Genomic DNA, 18,078 nt, shown 5'->3' with positions numbered 1-18,078 from the left:
GCTGTGCTATCTTATCTCTACTGGCCTGCACCCAGAGTTCTAATCCTGTTCAATGCTTACTCCTCGGCTTCCTACCCGTTCTGCAAAGTATCCTGCGGAAAGGATTCAAGGGCCCGGCAGCCGGAACAGTGGTGCGAGTTGCTTTAGGGCAGGGGTCTCAAACTCGAGGCCGGCCATTTGCGGCCCTCCGTACAACGTTTTGTGGCCCTGCCCTAGAGGAATCGTTTTTGTTTTGTTTTGTTTTAGTTGTTTGAGTCACACCCCCCAATGTTCAAGGCTTACTACTGACTTTGAACTCAAGGATCACGCTGCGGCCCCCAGGTAAATTGAGTTTGAGACCGCTGCTTTAGGGCGAGCCCTCCCTAATGCTGACTTCCCAACCAGGGAAGAAACTTGTGAACGGGCACCAGATGGCATGCCAGGAGAATTCTCTGCCAATCTGGTGCCAGCTCTGCTGATCTGCGGGGTCCCTAACCCCAGGGTCTTTGGAAGACCTGGCCCTTCTCACCCCATCTTTTACAAATTTTGCAGGAACTCCCCCCTTTTTTGGTGTGTGTTTCTTTTGTTGTTGTATTGGTTTTGGGGGTCACATGCGGTGACGCACAGGGGTTACTCCTGGCTACGTGCTCAGAAATCGCCCCTGACTTGGGGGACCACATTAAACGTCGGCGGATCAAACCGGCGGTCTGTCTGTCCTAGGTTAGTGCATGCAAGGCAAACGCCCTACCGCTTGCGCCACTGCTCCAGCCCCTGGAAAACCCTTTGGAGGCGCAGTAAGTTCCCCCTGCTACCTTCCCACCCCGACGACCACTTAGCCCACAAAATAAACGGACACAGCCGAATACCTGGGGAATTGTGAAGATGTTTTTGTTTGGCTTGGGTTGGGACGTTTTTTAAAGAGCGTCATATAGATATTTATATATATAAATTATTAATGTGGGAGTAGGGGCAAGGGGCATACATCGCAGAGGGCGCGCACACAGGGGGTTGAGGGGAACTGGGGGTGCCGGGGGTGGGGCGCACAAGATGCTACGCAAAACAGCCACATCTAACAGATGAAATAATCACACCAACGGGGCGAGGGGAGAGGGCGGTGGCAACTGGGGTGGTGGGTGTCGGGTGGGCACGAGGGTGGAAGAAAGCGAGGGGGACAAGGAAGAGGGTGTTCTGGTCCAAGATTCTGTGCGCTTTCTGCCCCCACCCTGCCACCTCTCCACCTCCGCAGGCTGCAGGAGCTCTGGCCTTCCAGCTGTCCCTTCCTGCCTTCGGCTGCCCAGTGGCGAGACCCTGCAACTGGGCGGCACCCCGTTTTCTTAGGCGGCAGGTGCAGGGGCCATGGGTGCTCTCGGGCGTGCAGACTCTACAGCGGCTTGTCGCTTTCCTTCTTCAGATGACTGGGGAGGAAAAAAGCAGGGTGCAGAGCAAAAGAGATGAGACTGAGGTCCAACCGGCTGCCAGCTCCTGGCTTCCCCTCCCTGCAGATACCCAGGAGGATGGCCTCCCCCATGTCCTCCCTACTACCTGTAGTAGTCCTCCTGGGCAGGGAGTGGAACGCTGTGCAGCGGGTGGTGCGCATGCAGCCACTGCTGCTGCTCCAGGGCCAGGCGCTGAAGCTCGGCCGACTGGGCGTGCATGGCCTGTAGCTGGTGGGCGGCCGACATGGGGGCCGAGAGCGAGGCTGGCAGGTCCCGGTATGGAGCAGCTGTTGGCAGAAAGGGGCCGGGGACACAAGACAGATGTTGGCCTGCAACTTCACACCCCAGGATCTCATGGGCAGGCGCAGGGTGGTGGTGGTGGTGGTGAAGAGGCTGCTGGGAGCTATAGGTCAGGACTCAAACCTGCTCTCCCTTAATAAAAAGCCTGCACCTTGGGGGCAGAGAGATAGCACCGCAGTAAGGCGTTTGCCTTGCACGCGGCCAATACAGGATGGGCCCCAGTTGGAATCCCGGCATCCCATATGATCACCTGAGCCTGCCAGGAGCGACTTAATACAGACAAAAAAAAAACGCCTGAACCTTGCTAGGCCCAGGTGTCAGCCCACCGCACTGCCATCAACCCCTGCTCTTTAGGGCACCTCTTCAATCCTCCCGGATCTTCCTCCTTCCCGCCCTTCTCTTCTCTGTCCACCTCTATCCTTACCAAAGAGCTGGTGACGAAGAACTTCGTTCTCGTGCAGAGGATGAGGAAGTAGGGGGTTGGGGAGGGTCCCGGCCGGGTAGGGGATCCGGGTAAGGTGAGACCCTGAGGCCAGGGGATCAATGAGAGGGTGCACCGAGGCAGAAGCTGGAGGGGAGAGAGAAGAAAAGTGTCACCCACAGGGGCAGTGTGCTGCTGACAGGTAATGTAATGTATGAAGCCCTATCAGCAAGTCCTGTAAAACACAGTGAAAAATTTATTAAAAAAAAAAAAAGTAAACATGGGGCCGGAGAGATAGCACAGCGGCAGGGCGTTTGCCTTGCACAGCCAATCTAGGACAGATGATGATTTGAATTCTGGCATCCCATATGGTCCCCCAGCCTGCCAGAAGCGATTTCTGAGCACAAAGCAAGGAGTAACTCCTGAGTGCTTCCAGATGTGACTCAAAAAAAAAAAAAAAAAAGTGGAAAAGCATTTGCCTTGCATGCAGCCAACACAGGACGGATCCTGTTTAGAATCCTGGCATTCCATATGGTCCCAAGCTTGCCAGGAGCAACTTCTGAGCGCAGAGCCAGGAGTAACTCCTGAACGCCGCTGGGTGTGACCCAAAAACCATATATGTGTGTGTATGTGTATAATGTATATTATTAATATTATTATATATTATACATAGGGGGCCAGAGCAATAGCACAGTGGGTAGAGCGTTTGTCTTGCATACAGCTGACCTGGTTTCGATCCCCCAGCATCCCATATAATCCCACCAGGAGTAATTTCTGAACACAAAGCCAGGAGTAACATCTGAGAGCTGCTGTGTGGCCCCCAAACAAAACAAAGCACAACAGGCCGGAGTGACTGTATAGTGGAGTAAGAAGTTTGCCTTACAGACCCAGTTCAATCCCTGCCATCCTATATGGTCTCCTGAGCAACGGTGCAGTGACTTCTGAGCACAGAGCCAGGAATAACCCCAGATCACTGCTGGGAGTGCCCCCCCACAAAGGAAAAAAATTAAAACAACAACCAAAAAAATTAAAAAGGAGCTCTAGTAGAAGTAGACTGGTAGGAAGGCAAATGGGGAGGCAAATGGGTGAGCACTGCTGAAGGGATTGATGTTGAAACACTGTATGCCTGAAATACAAGTATGAATAACTTTGTAATTTCACGGTGACTAAATAAAAATCCAAGAGTTGTTTTTCGCTTTTGCTTTTCCTTTTCTTTTGTGTTTTTGGGCCACACAAGGTGATGCTCAGGGGTTACTCCAGGCTATGTGCTCAGAAATCTCTCCTGCCAGGAGCTTCGGCAGCACATATGCTAAAATTGGAACGATACAGAGAAGATTAGCATGGCCCCTGCGCAAGGATGACATGCAAATTTGTGAAGCGTTCCATATTTTAAAGAAAAAGAAAGAGGGCCCGGAGACATAGCACAGCGGCGTTTGCCTTGCAAGCAGCTGATCCAGGACCAAAGGTGGTTGGTTCGAATACCGGTGTCCCATATGGTCCCCCGTGCCTGCCAGGAGCTATTTCTGAGCAGACAGCCAGGAGTAACCCCTGAGCAACGTCGGGTGTGGCCCAAAAACCAAAAAAAAGAAAAAGAAAAAGAAAAAGAAAAAGAAATAAATCTCTCCTGGTTTGGGGGACCATATGGGACGCAGGGGATAGAACCAAGATCTGTCCTGGGTCAGCTGCGTGCAAGGCAAATGCCCTACCACTGTGCCACTGCTCCGTTGTTTTTCCTTTTTAAAAAGAAGATAGGTCTGGAGCAATAAATAGCACAACCAGTAAGGTATTTGCCTTGCCTTTGACTGACCCACCTTCAATCCTCGACAACCCATATGGCCCCCTGAGCACTCTCATGCATGCGTTCATGAGTGATTCCTTCTTTTTGTTTGTTTTTTCTGTTTTGGGGCCTCACTCGGTGGCACTCAGGGGTTACTGCCCCCGGCAGGCTCTGGGGACCATATGGGATGCTGGGAATCAAATCCGGGGTCTGTCCCAGATCATCAATGTGCGAGGCAAATGCCCTACCCTATGGCCCCTCATGAGTGATTCTTGAATCAAGAAAAGGGAGAGAAGGGAGGGAAAGGGAAGGGAGGGAGGGGAAGAGAAGAAAAACAAAGTGCAATGAGGGACAGGAATGATAGCACAGTGGTAGGGCATTTGCCTTGCACATGGCTGACCCAGGACGGATCTGGGTTCAATCCCTAGCCCGATATGGTTTGATATGGGCCCCTAAGCCAGGAGCTATTTCTGAGCACAGAGCCAGGAGTAACCTCTGAACATCACCGGGTGTGGCTCAAAAACCAACAACAACAACAAAAAAGAAGTGCAATGAGTTACAGAAAAAAGCAAGTTGAGGGGCTCGAGCTATATGGCTGGTAGGGTGGATGCCTAGCACATGGCCAACCAGGGTTTGGTCCCTGGCATCCCTTATGGTCTCCTGAGCCTGCCAGGCATAATTCTGAGTGCAAAGTCAGGATTAACTCCCAGGAATAACTGCCGGGTGTGACCCCAAACCAAGCAAAACTGAACAAAAAGAGCAAGTGGAGGTAAGGATGGTGGAAGGAGGGGATGGCAAGAAAGGACAAGAGTGGTGAATCCAGAGAAGCAGCCAAAAAGAGAGAGAGATAAAAGCAGTAGACTGCAGGAGTCCCTCAAAGGTCTCCAGTCGGGGCTGCAGTGAAAAGAGAGCTGGGGTTCGAGGAGATATCTTTGGGACCTGATAGAGCCAATCCTGCCAGGGGTGGCAGGGCGGGCATGTGGGTAGGACCACCACGTCTCACCTGCGTGGATGGCATCCTGCTGGTGGAGGTGCAGGTGGGAGTGGATGTGGGAGTGCTGGTGATGATGCGGGGTCACGTTGAGCATCTGCAGGCGGGCCAGGGGGTCATTGCCCAGGGCGGCCACCCTTTCCGCGTGCTGCCTCTCGGCGGCCAGCCGCTCGGCGTAGGACATGTCAGGCCGCAGGGCCGGCCCGGCCGCCAGGGCCAGACGTTCTCTCTCCAGGGGCCCCAGGCTGGGGTGGAAGGGGAAGGGGTGCAGGCCGGGCGGCCCCGGCTGCAGGGCCAGGCCCCCGTGTCGCGGGAAGGGGTCCAGGCCGGGCCCGGGGACCCCGTGCAGGGGTTCCAGCTCGCTGGGCTTCACCTCGAAGCCGGGCTTGAGGCGGTCCCGGAGGTCTCGCTCCCGGGCCTCCCGCTCCCGCTCCCGGGCCGCCGGGTCGCTGCTATAGAGGGCCGGGACGTTGTAGCCCAGAAGCCCCGGGTCCACTGCACCCAGGGGCACGTAGAACGGGTGGTTGCGATTGCCCGGAGACATGACGTGCGGCCGCGCGTACTCGCTCAGCGTGCGCAGGGCCGGGGTGTCCGGCCCCAGGTAGGGGGGCACCGTGGCCACGGCGCTGCCCGGCTCAAACGGAGGGCGATGTGGCACGGGTCCGAGAGACGGGCACTCCACGGGGGCGCGGCCCTCCTGGGCCAATTTCTGGAAGAAGGGGAGAGGGAAAGGGAAAGGGTAAGGAAAGGGGGAAGGAAGGAAGGAAGGAAGGAAGGAAGGAAGGAAGGAAGGAAGGAAGGAAGGAAGGAAGGAAGGAAGGAAGGAAGGAAGGAAGGAAGGAAGGAAGGAAGGAAGGAAGGAAGGGGAAGAAAGGAAAAAAGGAAGAAAAAGAATGGAAGGAAAAGGAAGAAAAAGAAAGAAAAGGAAAGAAGAAACAGAAATAAAAAGGAGAAAGAGAAAGAAGAGAAGAAAAGAAAAAAGAATGAGTAAGTTAGGCCTGTCTGGCCCAATGCCTCCCCAAAAGCATCACCACCCTGGAGAGAACTCAAGGGCAATGGGGGGGGGGGGGGGACTGGCTGGCTACTCCTACCCTAACAATCTTTTTGTTGTTGTTGTTGTTTTTGGGCCACACCCAGCGGTGCTCAGGGGTTACTCCTGGCTGTCTGCTCAGAAATAGCTCCTGGCAGGCACGGGGGACCATATGGGACACCGGGATTCGAACCAACCACCTTAGGTCCTGGATCGGCTGCTTGCAAGGCAAACGCCGCTGTGCTATCTCTCCGGGCACACCCTAACACTCTCTTCCTCCGCAGGTTCCTAGCGCTGCCAGGCTTCCCAGGAAGGCCTGGAGCACCTGCCCCCTTCCCCTCTTTGCAACCCGGTAGAAAGAAGGGGAAAAGAAAAACCCCCATGTCATGCAACCGCATCCCTCCCTGCAATTCCAAGGCCCGCGGTTCCTCCGCCCATTCGGCAGGGGGCGCGATGCCCCCCAAGACGCGGCGCCTTGAGTTCAGGCGCGCCGGAAGTGGCGCACTCACCACGCTGCGCTCCAGCTCGCGCTCCTTCTCGCGCTCGCGCTCCTTCTCGCGCTCCCGCTCGCGCTCGCGCTCCTTCTCCTCGCGCGCGCGCTGCTCGGCCTCGCGCCGCACCTTCTCCACCAGGTCGGCGCGCTTCTTGGCCAGCTTGGAGCCCTCGAGCGGCACGAAGTACAGGTCGCTGCGCGCGCACGAGTTGAAGCCGCGGTCCAGGTGTTTGTTGAACCTGGCGGGGGCCGTGCACCGCAGGGGCTCAGTTTGTGGCAGGGAAGCAAACAACGTTCTTGTGCAAAGCACCATGGGGGACCCTCCACGCCCGTGCCCACTCCTCTCCCCCATCTTTTTGTTTGTGTTGGGGTCACACCCCCACAGTGTTTACAGGGGTTACTCCTGGCTCTGCACTCCAGAAATTGCTCCTGGCATTTGGGGGGCCATAGTGGATGCGAGGGATCGAACCCAGGTCCATCTTGGGTTGGCTGCATGCAAGGCAAATGGCCTACCGTTGTGCTATCTCTCCCAAGTCTTCCTGATTTCGTTTTTATGGTTTGGTTTTGTTTTGTTTTGTTTTGGGGTCACACCCGGCGGTGCTCAGGGTTTGTTCCTGGCTCTGCACTCCAGAAATTGCTCCTGACATTTGGGGGACCATAATGGATGCGAGGGATCGAACCCAGGTCCATCTTGGGTTGGCTGCATGCAAGGCAAACGGCCTCCCGTTGTACTATCTTTCCAAGTCTTCCTGATTTCGTTTTTTATGTTTTGTTTTGTTTTGGAGTCACACCCGGCGGTGCTCAGGGTTTGTTCCCTGGCTCTGCACTCAGAAATTTCCCCCTGGCAGTTTGGGGGACCATATGGGATGTTGGGATTCGAACCACAGTCCTAATGCATGGAAGGCAAACGCCCTGCCTCCATGCTATCTCTCTGGCCCCAAATCTCATTTTTTTTGTTTGTTTGTTTGTTTTCGGGGTCATACCCGGCGGTGCTCAGGAGTTACTCCTGGCCCTGCGCTCAGAAATTGCTATTGGCAGTTTGGGGACTATATAAAATGCCAGGGATCGAACCTAGCCCCCTCCTGGGTTGTCTGCATGCAAGGCAAAAGGCCCTACTGCTGTGCCACCTCTCCAGCTCCTCCCGATCTCAGTTTTTTGTTTTGTTTTAGGGTTACACCCGGCGGTTCTCAGGGGTTACTCCTAGCTCTGCACCCAGAAATCGCTCCTGCCATTTTGGGGACCATATGGGATACTGGGAATCGAACCTAGGTCCCTTCTGGGTTTTCTGCATGCAAAGCAAAGGCCCTACCGCTGTGCTACCTCTCCAGCTCCTCCCAATGTTTTTTGGTTTTGTTTTGGGATCACACCAGGAGGTGCTCAGGGGTTGCTCCTAACTCTGCGCTCAGAAATCTCTTCCTGGCAGGCTGGGGACCATATGGGATGCCAGGGATCGAGCCCAGCCAGGTCCCTCCTGGGTTGGCTGCTGCAAGGCAAATGGTCTACCGCTGTGCTCTCTCTCCTCTCCAGCCCACTCCCGATCTCAATTTTTGGGGGTTTTGGCCCACCCAGGCCCGGGTAACTCACCTGGCCGACTGGCTGGCATGGCTGGGCACATCCACCACCTTGGGGGGCGGCGAGGGGCTGCGGGCAGGGGGCACCGGGCTTTCGGGGGTCTCATACTCTTCGGCCGGCTCCTGTTTGATCTGCGTGGCGTTCAGGGCCGGCCCGGACGCCGGGGCGGCAGGCTGCGATGGAGGAGGCGGCGGTGGTGGTGGAGGTGGCAGGCCAGAAGCCCCCGCAGTGGACAGGGGTCCGGGCCCCAAGGTGGGCGAGCCCGGCTTGAAAGTCCCGGGTGCAGCAGGAGGCGAGGCGCCTCGGTAGCCAGGCGGGGTCCCCGTGCGGAAAGCAGCAGGTGGTGACCCTGGCTTGTAGCCCGGTGGGGTGGCGGTCTTGTAGGCCCCAGGGGAAGGAGCCCTCTTGCCGTAGGTTGGGGGGCCCGGGGGCGAGGCGGTCTTGTAGCCGGCCGGCGAGGAGGCCACCGTGGCGATGACCGTGGATAGGGTGGCCGAAGAGGTGGTGACCGGTGGGCCCGGCGGGAAGGGGTACGGGGCGCCTTGGCCACCCTGGCTCTGCTGGGTGGGATGTGAGCAAGGGTAGGGCCCTTGCGAGGAAGAGGAGGAGGAAGAGGAGGTGTTGGAAGAGGCCGAGGCAGCGGCTGTGGGGGGGCACATTGGGGCCCGCTTGGCTGTAGGCCGCCTGGCCGTGCGGTGGTGGAGGCAGGTGTGCAGGGCCAGGCCCGGGCGGGTAGGGCCTCAGGGACCCCAGGGATGGAGACATGGCATAAGGGTGTGCATGGTGGGTGCCACCGCTCTCCAGAGGGTGGGGGTACGCCCCAGGTGGAGGGGGGCCCGAGCTTCCATGGTGCTGCTGCGGTGCTGGCTGCTGCTGCTGCTGTGGCTGCTGGTGGTGGTGGTGGTGTGTGGCGGCTGGTGGGTGGGCAGAGGACTGGCCCCCCGCGTTAGGAGGGTAGGGGCCGGGGTGGGCATTGCTGTTGGCTAAGAGCCGGCCGTAGGGAGGAGGTGGCGGCGGGCCCTGGCTCCACACGGCCTGGGAGGGGAGGGAGGGCTGTGTATACTTGGGGGGCTGATTGGAGACGGAGAGGCTGGTGGGGGGCGGGAAGGAGTGGGGGTAACTGGGCAGTGCCTGGGAAGCCGGGTACTGGGAGGCTGAGGAGGAGGAGGAAGAGGAGGCCGAGGCAGAGGAGGCAGAGGAGGAGGAAGAGGAGCTGACCGAGGAGCCAGCGGCAGAGCTGGAGGCCGAGTAGGGATACCGCATGGGTGGGGCCGTGGCAGAAGAAGTGGGGGGCAGAGGGTGGGGTGAAGGAGCCAGAGTGGGGCCCTTCTCGGGGCCAGGAGGCAGTCCGGTCAGACCCTGCCCTATGCCATGGGGCGAGGGCAGATGCCCAGGCAGCGGCTGGGCCCCCAGGCCTGGAGGAGAGGCCGAGGCATTGTTCAGGGGTCTCAGGGCTGGCGGGGGAGGCAGGTTTGGTGTCACATGGGGGAAGGTGGCTGGCGGGGGCACGGAGGACAGGTTCCCACCACCCACTGGAGGGTTGGGTGGCTTGGTCGGGGGGGCACCACCAGCCCCGGAGCTTGGGATGGAAATGGGAGTGGTGGGTGGGGGGTGCTGCTTACCCCCACCAGGGGCCCCCACTGAAGAGGCAGCCCCTCCAGCCTTGGGACCCATTGGGGGTCCGGACAAAACGCTGGCACCCCCAGGGTAGAGCTGTGGGTGAGGAGGAGGGGCCCCGGGAGGGGCCGGGAACATTCGAGATGGGGGAGCCTCCACGGGGGCATGATAGCCAGTGGGTGTCACCGAAGGATGGGGCTCAAAGCCCGGCTCGGGCGGTCGGGGGGTGCTGTCTGCTGGTGATGGGGAGGGAGGGAAGAGCGGAGGGGGGTGGTAGGGGCGGGCTGGGCCCTGGGACAGGCCGGAGGAGGAGTCGGAGTCATTCTCCACACTTCCGGGGCTGTAGATGCTAGGGGACGTGCTGCGGTTGTCCTGGTCGATGTCCCGAGGGTCGCTGCTGCCGTCATCATTGAGGCTCCTCCCATCTAAACTATCCAAGTCCGAGGGAGACTGAGGCCGAGGGAGCTCCTGCTGCAGGAGAGGGAGATGGTTTTCCCCTTTCCTATCAGCATCCCAATAGATTAGGCCCCACTCCCCCTTGCAGCACCCTGGAATTTAAGCCTCCTGGGGCCCCCATGTCCTCAACTGCTCCCCAGCACTGTCCCTCCCTGGAAAACTCTATTCTTTCCTCAAGTTTCCTCCAGCAGTTTTCCCCTGTCCCTTGGGAACCTAAATCCCCGCCTTCAGCTGCAGAGCTCTTACCGCCCCTCCTCCTGATCTACTACTGACTTCTTCCCCTAAAACTTCTTCCCAGCCAGTGAATCAAAACACAGGACATGGGCCCGGAGAGATAGCACAGCGGTGTTTGCCTTGCAAGCAGCCGATCCAGGACCTAAGGTGGTTGGTTCAAATCCCGGTGTTCCCCATGCCTGCCAGGAGCTATTTCTGAGCAGACAGCCAGGAGTAACCTCTGAGCACCGCAGGATGTGGCCCAAAAACAAAAACAAAAACACAGGACATGGGGCCGGCGTGGTGGCGCTAAAGGTAAGGTGTCTGCCTTGCCAGTGCTAGCCTAGGATGGACCATGGTTCCATCCCCTGGCTTCCCATATGGTCCTCCAAGCCATAAAAAAACCCACAGGACAGGAGAGGTACACCAAAACCCGGGAAAATCAAAACCCAGGACAGGAGAGGTACACCCACCCCCCATCCCAGGCCCCTGCCTTCCAGGATTCTTCCAGTCTCTACTGGCCCCCTCTGGTCTGGCCTGGGGCCCTGGCTTTCCCTGCACAACCTAGGGCAGAAAAGGGACTTAGAATAGGGACTGGGGATGGCAAGGGTCTCCCACCTCTGTCTTGGTCTTTTTGGGGGCACTGGTCTCCTCACTCTCACTCTCTGAGATTTCTTCGGTCCGGCCCTGCTTACTGACCTTCGGGGCAGAGGCCTCCTCTACTCGGGCTTTCTGTGGGAGAAAAAGCAACGATTCCTGTCTTGGACCCCCATGCCTGCTTTCCCACCGCCCTCCGCCCCAACCCACACACACCCATCCCCAGCATAGTGCTCGTACAACCTGCAGAAGACCCCAAGGACAAGCACCTTAGCTGTCTGCCTTGACTTCTCGGCTTTGCCATCACTGCTGGACGTGCTGACCCCTCCAGGGGAGGCCCGGCCCCTCGATCTCAGTTCTTCCCGGGGCCCAGGGGCCTCTTTCTTCCGTCCACTCCTCATTGACATCTGCAGGAGAAGGCAGGAGGCAGCTGAAGGCCGCTGTCCGCAGGTCGCCCGGGGAGGTCCTTTCTCTGCGCCCCGTCTCCGGGCCCGGCGCCGGAGCTTCGTGGCCCCTTCTCTGTCTGTCTCCAGTGAGCCGCTACTCACTGAGTCTTTATTCTGTCGCGTCTTCATTCTTCAGGCTGTGGAGACCCCATTCTCCTCTGCCTGGGCAGCTGAATACAGAAACTTCTCTGCTTCACCCCAAGCGGAGGCCTGGGAAGCAGGTCGCAGGTACTCTGAGGTTCTCTGCTGGTGCCAGGAACCTGCAGGCTGTGTTTCAGGGCAGCCTGTTGGGAAAAGCATCAGAGGGTCCCACGTGGATGAGCAGCATCTAAAGGGGGCTCTGCCCAGGGACAGAGGAAGGGGCCACCCTGGCCCAAAGCGCAGACACTGGCACCAGAGCGCTGCCCCCCACCTCGCCACATTCTCAGGTCTCCTCTCAAGGGAATGCAGAAATGCACCCGGAGCGCTGGATCCTGAGCTCACATTGTTTTTTCCCCCCTTGGTGATCCCTAGGCAATAAGTGTGTGCACAGAAATACCAGCGCCTTACAAAGCAGCACAAAGAAACACAGCTCACATATTCACTGGGCTTTGCAGCTCCTTGACCTAAACAAGCATTGGGGCTGGAGTGATAACACAGTGGTAAGGCATGTGGCAGACCTGGAATGGACCTGGGTTCAATGCCCAGATCCCATATGGTCCCAGGAGCGATTTCTGAGTGCAGAGCCAGGAGTAACCCCAGCGTCGCTGGATGTGGCCAAAATAAAAAAAAAATTAAAAAAAATTAAAAAAAAAAAAAGGCACTGAAAACAATTTATTTCAGTCTTTACAACCAGACCGGAAATGAAGACTTTTTTTTTTTTTTCATTGTTTGGTTTTCTGGTCCGAACCAGGCAGTGCTCACAGCTTACTCAAGGCTCTGCATTCAGGCAGGCTCAGAGGGCCCTAAGGGGGGGTTAGGGATCAAACCTGCCAGACAAGCACCCTACTGGCTGTACTATCCCCTCCAGTTCTGAAAGGGTTATCTTAACCCGGTTATCTTAGGGAGGAAACTGAGGCCTACAGACTGCAACAGATGGCAACTGGCTCCAACCCACTTCAAGTAGATGCAGGGCAAAGAACCAGGAACTGGGTCACTGAACCAGATAGGAGCCTGTCTCCCCCTTCCTTCAGAATCTATGCTTCTGCTTCTCTGCTTTGCTACGCTCCATCAGAAGCTGATGGGAGATTTCTCAGAAGGTCCCAGAGATCTGAAAAGCAGAAGAAAGAATGCCCCATTCTACTGCCCTGGGGGGATGGAGGGAGAGCCCAAAAGGCTCAGAATTCCCAGGAGTGACCTCTGAGTCCCAACACAGGAGCTGCCCAGGTGTGCCCTCCCACTAAAAAAAAATACCAAGTGTAGAACCTTGGTGAACTCAGGCTCCTCCAAGTGCATAGCCTGAGCCCTGAATGCCCAGAAAGAGCCTTCTGGAGCCAGAGACCATACATACAAGGGGTAAAGCACTGCAAGGTGTGGCCCTAAAACATAAAACCAAACCCCCCAAAATGGGCTTTCTCGGGGGCAAGAGAGATAATGCAGGGTAAAGTGTTTGCCTTGCATGGGCAAACTGGCACACCATATGGTCCTGTGAGCGCGACCGAAAGTGATCAGAAGTAAGCTTTGAGTAATGGAAGATATGCCCCCACCCTGTAGCACACACTTAAGATTTGTACCCCTCACCAGAAAACTCCTAGCAGCATCTGTCGGTACCTGCCCACAGAGCACACCCGTGGGTGCCCCACTCTGTCCACATTTCTTCCACCCTTCACCCCATGTGGCCCCTCTCCATGTTCCCCACCAAACAACAAAAAAAGTATCATCTGTTTTGTTTCTCCACTGTGGTCATAACCTATGAGTTTGACTCACAAAGTTCAGAGCCAGAGTGATAGTACAGTGGGTAGGGCGCTTGTCTTCAACCCTGGTTCAAACCCCAGCAATACATAGGGTCCCCAAAGGCCTGCAGGAATGATTCCTGAGTGCAGAGCCAGGAGTAAGCCCTGACTTTCCAGGTATGGCAAAAACAAACAAACCAAAAAAAACCTCACAGACTTGAATAAGGTAGGAGGCCTTTGTTTCTGGAGGGTCTGTGCCATTTCCCCCTAAGGTGTAGACTCATAGACTTTTGCTCACCTCCCCCAACCCCTGCCAAGGAGGGCGGTGAGGGGTAAGTGACTGACTCACTGAGTGACATTGGTCTGAACCACAGAATAGCTGGGACCGAGTTCCAGGGCTCCCGAACCTCCAGTCTATGCCCATGGCCAAAGGCTTCCCTTCAACTCCAACTAGCACCCCATTGTTGAGTGTGTGTGTGTGGAGACTGGTATTTAAGCCTTGCTACCCCACCCCCCAAAAAGGAAAGGAACCCAGGAAACAAAGTCCAACATAACTAAAGGGAAGTGCATCCTCACACTAGCCCAGCAGAGATGAGTCTGCAACAGGGGGTCTTTGGGACCTCGTCAACAAGAGGGTGTCTGAGGCCAGAGCGGTGCTGCAAGGGGTAAAGCATCACCTGACCCCTGAACGCCACCAGGTGTAGCCCAAGAATCAAAAAAAAAAAAGAGGAGGGTGTCCATGTCCACTTCCCAGAACTTGCCTCACCAATCAGAGGCAGCTTGGGGACCCAAAGGCAATAGAAAAATGCCTTAAGAACAGGGTGTTGGGCCCGAAGAAATAGCACAGTGGCGTTTGCCTTGCAAGCAGCCGATCCGGGACTTAAGGTGGTTGGTTCGAATCCTGGTGTCCCATATGGTCCCCCATGCCTGCCAGGAGCTATTTCTGAGCAGACAGCCAGGAGTAACCCCTGAGCACTGCCGGGTGTGGCCCAAAAACCAAAAGAAAAAAAAAAAAAAAAAAAGAACAGGGTGTCCCTCCCCCACCTCATTTTTTTTTTCTAAATAAGCTGAAATCTGATAAAAATGAGCAGGGAGAGGCTTGCCTAGGAGAAATGCACTCATAAAAGGATAGGTGATCTGAGGATAAGAAGTGGGGGTGGGGGGAAGGAATTTGGGTGGGGTTTTATATGTTTCTGAGCCTGGCGGGTTTCAACACCCACAAAGGTGCACCACCCGCCCTCTCCTGGGTAGCAGAGCACCCTCTTTCCTCTTTCTAGAGATCTTACAGTGAATCCCACCTCCCATAAAGCACCTAAAACAGCATGCCTTAGGTCAGAATAATGGGGAAAGTGAGGTAGAAAAAAAAAGTGAGAAATAGGGCCCCCCCCCCAGCAATAATACAGCAAGTGGAATGTTTGCCTTGCATGCACCCAGGTTTAATTCCTAGCACCACAAATGGTCCCCAAAACCCTGCTAAAAGAGTAATCCTTGAGTGCAGAGTCCAGAGTAAGGCATGGATGGGTGAAGGCCAGAAATAAAACAAACAAAAAAAGGAAAAGTGAGACATAGGGAAAGAATCTCTTCAGTCAAGACTGAAAAAAGGAATGAAGAGAAATCTTCAAAGGATGTCAGAAGGAATGTAATCACAGCCGAGGCCAGCAGGGTGTATTTTAGGATTCCTGCCCCTATCATTTCAGAATAACCAACCAGTCAGTCCAAAGGGACTGAGATAACAGCCCAGGAGATAAGGATGAGGCAGAGGAAAGGACTATCTCAGCCTCAGGTGACCAGAGGGGGGCCCTCCAGATCACCTTATCTAGACCCTTCCTGGCTTTTACAAAAAATGCGAAAGCTCCAAGAGAAAGAGAAGTGACTTGGCCAAGGTCACGGTGAGAATGAGAGGAACAGCCTAGGTCCCACCCGGGAGTATTTCCATCTCATCCTCGACAACAGTCCCCGGGTCCTGGAGGGCCCAAAGCTTCCTACAAGAAGGGAGGCGGAAATAGAAGGTCAGAGGTTAGTTTGCTAAGGGACAGTCACTTGGGGTGGGGGGGATCGCCTGGATGGGAAAAGGGGAGACATGAAAAGAGAGGCTCCAATGTGAGAAAACACGAGAAGACTGTCAGCAGGAATAAAACCTGGCTAGACCTCAAGTCCTGATCTTGAGGGAGATCCAGCCAGAAAGAAGAGCCAAAAGCTGGAATCATTTTAACAGGTTCCCGCCTACCAGCCCAACTTAGGGCGGGGCTGGAGGCACACCTCTGACCTGTCACAGGCCTACCTGCAGGAAGGGGGTGGACCTCCCGTAAAGGTCTCCAGAAACATCCTCCGGAACCGGCTGACAGTTCCAAGGACACACACCGCTAGAAGGCTGCGGCCCAGTCAAGCTTCTGAACCCCCCTAAGCACACACCTCTAGGACATCCCACTGGATTATTACCATGGCAACGGAATGGCAGACCGGCCCCTCCAGAGTCCATCCCCAGGGGTCCACCTGCCAGCCACACCTCCTCCAGTTGCCAAAGCAACTCCTACCTCCCCGGCACCCCCAGAGAAACGAACGGGGCGCTGGAGGGCCGACCCCCAGTAGAAATCAAGCCGGGCACAAAGGGAACCGGGAGCCCAGAACACTCCTTGGAAACCAAGGGGGGGCAGAAGGGGCTCTGGGGAACGGGGGTGGGCTGGGGTGGAGGTCCCAACTTGTTTCCCGGCCCGGCCTGCCGGATTGCCCAATTCTCCCGCGGGTGCCACAACCCCAGAAACCCTTTCTCCCAACTCTCTTTCCCTCCTTAGTTTGCGCAAGGCCTACACCCCAATCCCCGGCCGCTGCACGCCCCTCCAAGAAGTAACTAGGTGGAGGAATGGGGAGAGGGGTCCCCCCTCGCAGGCAGGCAGACTGGCAGGAGAAAAATCGAGGCACAAAGGCGGGCCTCCCCACTTCCTCCCCCCCCAAAAGCACTGGGACGCTTCCCTTTGCAAAGGTGGGTCCAGCCCTGGGCACCCCAGTCCCCCCGCTCACCCATCACACACACCCTTCCCCACCTCTCTTCTCCGAGCACCCCAAAAAAAGCCAAATTTGGCTCGCGGGAGGGAGGCTTTTCCGCGGAGGGGGCCCTCCCTGGCGCCCCACCTCGCTGCCATGTCTCCCCTCCTTTTTTTTTTACCTTCTCCCCAAAGCCCCCTTTCACGGGCAGGACACCCCGTTTTCTCCACCGCCAACCCTCCTCCACACACCTCGGCGTTCCGCTTCGGGGCCCGGCCGGGGTCCCTCCTTCCTTCCTTCCCTCCCTCCCTCCCGGGCCAACGCAGTGTAGCCCCGCAGTTTCCTCCGGAGCACCTACCTACCTCCCCCAAGCAACCAACACTCGACCCGGAGAGCCGGGGGAGGGGGTCCCCCAATATCTCTCCAAGGAGCCCCCCAGCTCCCAGGCCCGGCAATGCCTGCAGAGATTAGGGGGGGGGGGCGGCCCGGCTAGAGGGAAAAAAAATACAACAAATGGAGGCGACGGCGGGGTGGGTGGGGGTGGGGGTGGGGAGCCCTAGGCCCGAGTCCCGAACCCCGAACCCCGAGCTTGGTCCGGGCTGCAGCTTACCTGGACGGAGCCTGGGCTCGACTGGGCCCGGCCTTGCGGGGCCGGCTGGCGGTGTGGCTCGGGCCGCGCCGGGCCGGGCCGGGCACGGCACCTTCGGGGGGCGGCGGCTGCCGCTCCCCCGGCCCCCTCTAGGCCTGTCTCCCCGGCTTCAGAGGCCGCCCGGACGGCGGCGGCGGCGGCCCCGACACCCCCGGAGGCCGGGCCCCATCCCCGATCGCCCCGATCGCCCCCCGATCGCCCCGCCGCTGCGGATCTCTGTCCCTCCCGCCCGCCCGGGCCCGCACCGGCGCGAGCCCGGCCCTCCTCTCCTCCTCGCCTCCGCTCCTCCTTTGCTCCTTTGCTCCCTCCCTCCCGACGCCCCCAGATGCGGCGTGTGCACCCCCCCAGATGCGGGAGTCCCGGCCCAGGGCCCCGGCCCGACGCGGGGCTGCGGGCGGGCGGGCGGGCGCGGCTCGGCTCGCTGGCTCGCTGGCTCGCTCGCGCGGGGGATGGGAGCGGGAGGAAGCGGCGGGGAGCGAGCGGGAGAAAGCGGGGAGCGCCGAGGGGCCGCGGGGAGCGGGGAGAGGGAGGCGGCGCGCCGGGCGGGCGAGGGGCAGGGCCGGGCGGGGGCGGCGCCGTGCGACGCGAGTTGGCCGAGACCGAGGCCGAGGCCGGAGCCGAGGGGGCCGCGGCCGGGGCGGAATGTGGGGTGCCCGGGAGGGAGCCTTGCAAGCCCTTACTTAGAAGGGAGGGAGGCAGGGAAGGAAGGCTCTAGGGACCACCAAGTTTGGGGGGGGGCCCCGGGAGGTGGAAAAAGAAGGTGATGCATGGAGGGGTTTGGTTTGGGGAGCCCAGCCCAGATTTGCATTTGGGGGGTCGTGACGGATAGGGTTCGGCTGGAAAGAGTGGGGGGTGTGAGGGTGTGGGGATGGTGCCCGAGGGTCTGGAAATTTTCGAGGAAGAGAAAGAAGCATGCTGCTGGGAGTGTGATCCCAGTCTTGGGGGGCGATTTTTGGATTAAAGGGATGGGAAGCTTCGAGATTGGGGAGGCGAGGGCCTGGAGATTTGAGGAGGGGAAAGAAGCTGGGGGTGTGACCCCGGCTGGGGGGCGATTTGGGATTAAAGGGATGGAAGCTTTGGGATGAGGAAGGAAAGGAAGGAAGGAAAGGATGGGGCCCTTCTGGGAGGCCTGGGGGTACCTGGAAGAGTTTGGGGTTGAGTAGGTGGAGGAAAAGAAGATATCTTAAGAATTTGGGGTGGTTGGGGGTGATGTTGGGAAGTCAAGAGAGAAGTTAGGAGATGGGGGTG

The 18,078-nt window shown here is 57.7% G+C and overlaps 1 protein-coding gene and 1 non-coding gene across 2 annotated transcripts; one reads left to right on the top strand and one right to left on the bottom strand.

The window, feature by feature from the left end:
- Positions 1-844: 844 nt before the first annotated feature.
- Positions 845-16,972, bottom strand: ATN1 (atrophin 1). The gene is given in 11 exon segments (XM_049771957.1): positions 845-1,394; positions 1,522-1,702; positions 2,140-2,283; positions 4,917-5,613; positions 6,444-6,666; positions 8,012-8,646; positions 8,648-10,087; positions 10,904-11,017; positions 11,152-11,289; positions 11,431-11,612; positions 16,792-16,972. Coding segments are annotated over 10 exon segments (3,633 nt in total). The 5' UTR covers positions 11,458-11,612; positions 16,792-16,972; the 3' UTR covers positions 845-1,360.
- On the top strand, positions 3,426-3,528 carry LOC126008377 (U6 spliceosomal RNA). Its single transcript, XR_007495713.1, has one exon. It is a non-coding gene; the product is annotated as a U6 spliceosomal RNA (small nuclear RNA).
- Positions 16,973-18,078: the final 1,106 nt, after the last annotated feature.

This window comes from Suncus etruscus, chromosome 4 (genome assembly GCF_024139225.1).
Source record: "Suncus etruscus isolate mSunEtr1 chromosome 4, mSunEtr1.pri.cur, whole genome shotgun sequence".
In the NCBI taxonomy this organism is placed as follows: domain Eukaryota; kingdom Metazoa; phylum Chordata; class Mammalia; order Eulipotyphla; family Soricidae; genus Suncus; species Suncus etruscus.
The sequence above is the reverse complement of the archived record's forward strand: the minus strand, read 5'-3'. Positions and strand labels throughout refer to the sequence as shown.